Source organism: Phaethon aethereus, assembly GCF_964289735.1.
Source record: "Phaethon aethereus genome assembly, chromosome: 1".
Lineage (NCBI taxonomy): Eukaryota > Metazoa > Chordata > Aves > Phaethontiformes > Phaethontidae > Phaethon > Phaethon aethereus.
The window spans coordinates 155,319,172-155,327,026 of NC_138575.1; the positions used below are offsets into that span (position 1 = coordinate 155,319,172).

Genomic DNA, 7,855 nt, shown 5'->3' on the forward strand with positions numbered 1-7,855 from the left:
GCAAGGTAGGAACAGGGAAGGAGGAAAATAAAGGAGAGAAAAGCTCAAAGCAAAGTACTGCACGGGGAAGAGAGTGATCAATATGGGGGCGATATCCTGATGTATGGAAGGGGAGCATTTAAAACGACACAAAGTGTTGGAGACTAGCAGGCTGTTCTGTGCTTCTTTCCTGCCCGAATCTGGAGCTGAATACCAAGAAGTTATAAACTTTCTTTAGAGAAACCATTCTGCAAAAACTTGTTTTGATGAGGGGGAGGAGAGTGTAAGAAAATGTAAATAACCTTATTCACCCTTTGAAAGTACGACAGCATAGCAATAAATGCATTTATTTACTTTGCCTCTGTGGATTTTTCCACAAAAATTTTTTTCAGAACAGCAGTTGGATGTGATTTGGCTGTGTGTTACTCCTCATAACCCATGGTTTGTCATGTTAATTTTTTAGTCGCATACTAAACGCTTCTATTTGCCTGTAGGTTGGAAGGCAAAGTCATTCCTCCAGACTCTGGGCTGCCTGTATGCAGGTGCCTGCTGTACCTACATTTTGCTGAAACAAGTGTCTGAATGCGTTTCTTTTTTATATGCTGTGCTAGTTTTTCTGGGGCAGCAGGGGCAGCAGATGTTGGGTGAGGTAGACAGGAAGGAGCAGCACATCAGACTCTTCTCTGTCCCTTTGCTTTTTCAGCATCTAGTAAATGAATCAATCAAAATCTTCATCAGAAAGATCCACGGGCTGCTGCAAGCTGGTAGATAAAATGGTGCAGGGCTTGTTCTCTGACCTCAAGACCAGTCATAACAGCTCAGCATCCAAGCTTTCTTTGCTCCTTGACCCCAGACGTGCCGCTTGCTGGGAGCAGTCCCTTGGCTATCACAGGTCGTGACACGTGGGCTGTCTGGGAGAGGGCTAGCTGGCCTGGCCACCGCAGTGCTAACAATTTTATGTAGAGACTATGGGAAGCGGTGTTCGGGCCTTTTTCATTTGGCTGTTTGCCTATATCCTGTGGGTCTGTCTTGTTCTTAGGATGGGATTCACCTCAGCTAATTAGCCTTACAGTCTAATGTAAGCTGCCTGTGCTTCTGTAGTAGTTGGGAGAGAGAGAAATGCACCGCTAAGGGACAATTCATCTTAGTCTGGTGATTGTATAAAATAAGACCTCTCGTCTGTCTCTCTGTGGTGGTAGGAGAAGGAGCCTGGACAGCCACAGGCAGGTAAAATGAATCCATCTGAAAAGATGATGGATGGAAACCATTGTGCCTGTTTTAGAGCTGGGGAGCAAAGGTGAGGGCTCTTGCTCCGCTGAGGAGCGCTGTATTGTGGATGCAGCTGGGGGCAAACACGTGATCATTTGTGGGCTAGGCAAGGGCCAAATTTCCATATAAAACTTCTTATGAGCTCTTTGGATTGGTTGATGCTGCAGGAGAATAAATCAGAGATCAGCCCTGAGACACAACTATACAGTGTTTTATGTGGAAGTCGGATCAGTCCATCTCCTAAAGCTGCCTCTCCTTTTGGAGGATCTTGCCTTGTGTCATGAGTAGGTGCATGTTTCTTGCATGTAGAGGCATGTTTCTTGTTCCCCTCATCACTTGTCTCTCCTCTCCCTTCTGTATTTAAGCATTTATCCTGCTCTTTTACCCGTCCCAGGTTATGATGGAGCATTTCTGGCACTTACCTTCTTCAATCTCATAAACTAATTCTTTAGTATGTTTACGTGTTCTGAAAGTTTGGGGAATGTGCTGCCTTTTATGACTGTGGAGAGCATTGAGCATCTCACACCCTAACCCTTTGATAGCTTCCCCCTCACCTCCTTCTCTTTGTTTGTTTGCTTCAGTCAGTGACCTCTGAAAGTACTCCCTTTAATTTCCATCCTGCTGTTCGGTGACTATAAATACAGTCCCCTCTGGCTTTAATTACTCAGCTGCTTTTCCGTTCCTAGTTGAGCATCGCTGCCAACAACTTTGCCCCCCAGCCTTGGTGTGCTTTGCCTTTTGCTGCTCCGTTGTCTGCTCCCCGCCTTGTCTCTTAGTGATAAAATACCGCGATGGCTTTTTCTTGTTTGTTGGAGGTTTGTCCTTTTCCTCCCCCTGAGGAGTTTGCCTCTAATGAGAAACAGCGATGGTTTCTCTGCCAGGAGCAAGACCAGGAGCCTAGCCGTGCCAGCGCTGAGGAGTACCCTTCCTCTTCTGCTAGCACCTGAGCTCCCGTCCTGGCAGCCATCTGAGCGGCACCCTCTAGGAAGAGCGAGGCCATTCCCTTCCCATGGCTTTGACTAGCGAGACTTCTGCCAAGCCAGAGAAGGCTGAGGAAGCTTGGAGCTGGCTGAGGGAAGGAGGGGGCCGTGCAGCAGCCAGAAAACACCCACTGTGTGTAATGGCTGCTGGTCCGTCAGGTCGTCTTGGGTGGCTGAAGCTTTTTATAAGGCAGATCAGATAAAAGTTCTGCGGATTTGTGGAGGTTTTCTGCAGGTGCAAGGAGAAAGGGTAGTCTAGAGAATTAAAGCGAAAATACCTAGTTTTCCTGGTTTATGTTTCCTGAAGAGGATCTGGAGCTGAAAGGCAGAATAAGGGGCTGGTGGACTCTAGCTCTGCAGATGTTTACAGCCGAGGGACTATCTGAGCTGGCAGCTAGGCTTCCCTTGCTGTGTCGGATGGCTGTTGCCAGGCCTTTCTTCCATTAATTTGTCTAATCCCTTTTTAATTTATGCACGCTTCTGGCATCTAGGAGGTTTCCTGTGGCAATGAATTCCACAACTGGGTTACGCAGTTATGAGAGCTCTGTGCTCCAAGATAGATGCTTTCCTGTATAGGAATACACTGAACTACTTCCAAGTATGCCTGTACTGTAACTTTTGTCCAGCATTAGTGAGATTGCTATGTTCTAATTGTACCAATACAATGGAAGATGCACAACCAAGGGGAGTGATGAGGCCTTCACTCTATGCTACTCAGTTGGGATTGATTTTGTTGGTTTTTTTTTTTAAATTTTTCTCAGATGTTTGTAAAACAACCTGTTTGATTTCTAGGTGGCTCTGAGAGGAGGCACCTCGGCCGTGCTCTCTAACGTCATCGATGAGCTTGTAAGGTTCCGTGCGAAGGTCCGTCATTACGCACTTGCTCTGCCAGAAGCAGCAGAAGCTGTGCCGATGGAGGCTGCTGCGGGAGCCAAGGGATCGAAACAAGAAGAGAAGGAGAAGAGGCGGCAGTTAATGCAGGAGAGAAAGCCCCTCCTGGAGGCTTGTGACAGTCTGCGTGGAGACCTTGCTGCCTTTGGAATCCACATACAGGTAGAAGACAGTAACCATCTTTGTGAGACCACTAGTCATTTTTTAAGACAGCATTTATTTTTGCCGTTTGTGCTCTTTTGGCAGCTTTCAGTGTTGTGCCCCACTCCCTGTATGACTGCAGTGGGAGGAGGTGGAAGTTGAGCCCTTGCCTGGCTGTACGGCCAGCCTTCTCTTCTACTCCCCCTCAACCTTGTGATTCGGAGGCACAGAATCATTAAGGTTGGAAAAGACCTTTGAAACCACCAAGTCCAACCATCAACCCAACACCACCATGCCCACTAAACCATATCCTGAAGTGCCATTGCCATGTCTACACGTTTTTAGAACACCTCCAGGGATGGTGACTCCACCACCTCCCTGGGCAGCCTGTTCCAATGCTTGACCACCATCTCGGTGAAGAAATTTTTCCTAATACCAATCTAAACCTCCCCTGGTGCAACTTGAGGCCATTTCCTCTCGTGCTATCAGTAGTTACTTGGGAGAAGAGCGCGACACCCCCCCTCACCACAACGCCCTTCCCCTCAGCCGCCTCCTCTCCAGACTGAAGAACCCCAGTTCCCTCAGCTGCTCCTCATAAGACTTGTGCTCCAGACCCCTCACCAGCTTCGTTGACCTTCTCTGGACATGTTCCAGCAACTCAATGCCCTTCTTGTAGTGGGGGGCCCCAAAACTGAACACAGTATTTGAGGTGTGGCCTCACCAGTGCCTCCACGCAAGCTGTAGCTACTTCTGCAGTTACTAAGGGTGTGTTGTTTGGCCACTGAAAAGAACGTAATACTCAGAAATCCCCAAGTTAAATCCAGAAGGAAGGGTATGAGTAATGTGAGCAATCTTGAAAAAGATTGCAGAGGAACTGGAAAGTAAACTGAGATGACTTATGAAAATAATCCATACCTCTACCCTCTCCATATTCCTCCACTAAAAAGAGAAGCTCTCACGAGAAAGCCTTCTCCATCTTTGGCAGCTCCATTCCCAACTGTTCCTGAGCCATAAGTACTTTACCCAATTCCTGTACCAATTCTCTCTCTACCCTGCTCTCTACTTCTAGCCCCTACCTAATGCCACTGTGCTTTTCCCGCTCCATTACCCCAGCAGTGTCTTCTGCTCGGGAGAAATCCCTTTGGCTTATTGTCGTTGTATGGTTTCAAGGTGCTACATTCCTTTTTTAAATGGGTGCCACTTCTTCCTGTCCCTCTTGCTTCACTGCCCTTCTCACCTTTGCTCCAGCCTTTGTTGGGTCAGTGTTGCTCCTTACGTGTAGAATGATCTTCCGCTTTTTCTCCAGTATCTTCCTCTCTCCTTCTAGTTCATGCTGCTAGGTTTTTTTTCTGCCCCTGCTCCCCCCGCCCCCGAATTGAGCCTTGCATAGTCTCCTTGCATCGTTTGACCAATAGAGCACAGTGCCATTAGGGAGCGACAGCATACATCCTCTCTTAATTGCTGAACATGAGAGCTGTCATTTGTCAACACGCCTATTAAAACCAAATATGAAGTCTGGTCAGCTGTCTTGTGATCTCAGATGAAAGTGAACATGCCGATATAGACTGGGGTGAGGGCCAAAGCACAGCGGCGGTGAGCTACAGCTGTGAAAGCAAAGGAAGACTGTGGGAAGTTGGGACATCTGCTCCTGAAATTGTTTGTACGTGGCTAAATCCTCGTTCCACTTTTCTGTCAAGAAAGTTTGCAAATCCAAACAACTGCACTGAGACAAAGTCTCGGAGAAGATGACTGCCTTTTGATCTGTCTGGCAAAATGGCTGCAGACCCACCCCCACCCTTTTGAAGATTTGTTTCGGGTTGATTTTAAAGGGATTTATGGACATTTAATAACCTCCTAGAAATTTGCCTTAGCCAGGATTCAGCCCATTCCATTTATTTCAGATTTTTTAAGTAACCTGAAGCTCAGCATAATCTGTCTCCTGCTTGGCCCAGAAGTTTGCTCCTGAAGAAGGAAGCACGCGTGCATGTATGAGTGCACCCAGCACGCGTCCAAAGCTTGAACTCCTCTGCTTTTTTTGCCGATAGTGTGGAAGTATCTGATGGTATGCTGTGAATGTTGCCCAGCTCCCGCCTTTGCAAATCCCAGAAGAGTCCCACAAGCCGAGTGACGCGGCTCTGCAGCTCCTCGCGCAGGCTCCCGCCTGCAGCCAGCCATGGTCCTTGCCACCCTCGTGCTTGGCACGGGTCTGCTTGGCTGGGCTGGTTGGGTGCCCTGGCTTGGTTATTGACAAAAATGCCACAGTAACAGAGCCTAGCAGCTGGGTCCTGCTTTGCCTAGTAAGCACGTGAGGAAGTAATTTGAATTTTTTTTCTACACAGCCTCAGCTCTCCGTAGAATTTTTGCGAGCCCCATGATACGCACGTGGTAATGCATCTGTGAACGTGCCCTCCTCCTGTCGCATGCGGCTGCAGTCAGCCGGCAACTTCTCAAGCAGCAGAACAGATGAAAGCAGACAAGCCTCATCTCTGCCCAGAGCACTTAGGAACCCCTGCTTGGGGCTTGGGCAGGAGGGGTTGGCTGCTCTAGGTGCAACTTAGGGAATGCTAGTAACTTAATTCCCTTAAAAATCAGCTTTGTAGCAAGGATAGTTTCTTTTTCAGCTTCTAAGTTTGTAATTTCTGTCCACTGGTTTCTTCTCTCATGCCACTCAACATGGACGATGTTCTGTTTGTCTGAAGTTACAGAACTTGCAACAGACTGATTAAATTATCCACCAGGCTTTTCATGTCATTGTTGTGTGTGTGAAAGGCAAGCTAATCTGGGCTATTGAGTGAAATGTAGTAATTAGATATGTATGTATCAAAAAGTTTTCACCTTATTGTAAAAATTCTACATCGTATTCCAGCCTCTCACGAGTCAGAGCTCATGTAACATTTTAGTATGTTAAACACATTTCCATATTCAGATAACTTCTGTTTTGGTGTCAACAGCTCAATCTCATGCCAGAAATGCTCAGTTTTTAACAGAAGTTGCTTATGTGAGAGAGCTGACTCGCCGCTGCAGCATCCCGCACTGAAGAGGTGGCGCTTCCAGTGCAGGGGGGGCTCTTTCCTCCTTAACGCGGAAGAATGGTCTGGGTTTGTTTTATGGCTTCTGAGCATTATTAGTAACAATGGCATTCCTGTGAGGGGGTATTGCCTCTGCTTTTATCTACCTTCATTACTAGCTTTGCTCTATGAAGCTTGGTTAAAAACCTCTGCCTCCAAAACACCTACATGCGTAGGATACCTGTGTGCTGCAGACCACTACGACTGACCCCCTTCCTCCTTCTTACAGGACAGAGCTGCTGTTTCAACCTGGGAAATCGTAGAAGGAGGGCAAGCGGAGCAGTCGACTGAGAAAAAAAGCTGATCCTTCATCCTTGGACTTGTTTTTTATTTCAGCTGCTTTGGGAACAGTTGTAAATACTAATACTTTCCAAATAAAATCTTTGGAACAGAATGGCTAAGAAAGATATAATCATCTGCGCAAAACTGGTGACACTACTACTAAGTAAATACATGCAGGAGTAGCGACAGGTGTGTACGCAGCGCAGGTGCTGCAGCAGAGTGGGTGTGTTTTCTGGCCCAAGCCTCGGCATCTTCCACTGGGGGAAGTGCTGCAGCCCTGTGCGCGGTCTGATCAGCGCTCGCACGCTGCATTGCTGAGCTGGCACGGAGAATTAAAACATAGTGAAGACAGAGGCAAGAACTTGGGCCTGTCTCAGAGGGTGAAAACACTTGGCGTTTCAGACATAGAAAGAAGTGACACTTTTAGCCTTATTGTGGGGTTGCTGGTTTGGTCCTGTGCAACCCTTAACCGTACCATGATGGTAGCCAGTTCTCTGCAGGGCTTGGTATCTTTTTAGTTTGCTTTTGTACCAAATATGTGAAGATTTCCCTGGCATGGGGTGTACAGCACACTCAAGATCTCTCCATCAGCTTTGGAAAGATATAATCAGTATGTTTAGTTATTACCTGTTCAGTTACCTTTTTTCTTTTGCCATGTTTCTGTTTAAAAAAAACCAAAGTCCCTTGGATGGTGTGGCTCGAGATAGATGTAGAGAGGACTGCCTCATACGAGGTATTCTAGTGGCTGAGGTTATAGCAGGCTATAGGGCATGCTTGCTTTAAATTTATGAAAAAATAACAAAAAATAAGAGCGTGGCTTCATATACAATTCACACACATCATTTGTTCAAAAGGATAAAAGCTTTCTTTTACATTGCTGAGAATAAAAGGTGTAGCTGTTTTTCTGCTCCCTTTCTGGGTGCCAGTACCCCTAGAGAAGCTGGGGGGGGTTTTGTTAGCATTTTGGCAGATGCTTATTTGATACTGTTGGTACTTCACAGTTGCTAGTGCTTGTATTGCTCTAGTAAACAAGAATGGAGGGCAAACAGTCAACTCTGCTTCTGTGGGACAGGTGATCAGAACACACCAAACAAAGTACACACAATTAATTTGCTATTGTTTTTATTTCCTACCAAAAGAAACTGCTACATTTCCAGAATGTTTAAAAATTGTAACAATTTGTATACATTAGTGAATAACAGAGTTACAACTTCTGCTTAGATTTAAAACCAACATGGCAGGTTG

General features: G+C 46.5%; 1 protein-coding gene across 1 annotated transcript in view; it reads left to right on the top strand.

The window, feature by feature from the left end:
• CARS2 (cysteinyl-tRNA synthetase 2, mitochondrial) overlaps positions 1 to 6,703 on the top strand; it is a 38,835-nt gene extending 32,132 nt beyond the window's left edge. Inside the window, exons 14-15 of the mRNA XM_082009443.1 lie at positions 3,021 to 3,281; positions 6,558 to 6,703. Coding sequence (XP_081865569.1) covers positions 3,021 to 3,281; positions 6,558 to 6,632 — 336 coding nt within the window. The 3' untranslated portion in view covers positions 6,633 to 6,703. The remainder of the gene's footprint in view (positions 1 to 3,020; positions 3,282 to 6,557) is intronic.
• The last annotated feature ends 1,152 nt before the right edge of the window (positions 6,704 to 7,855 follow it).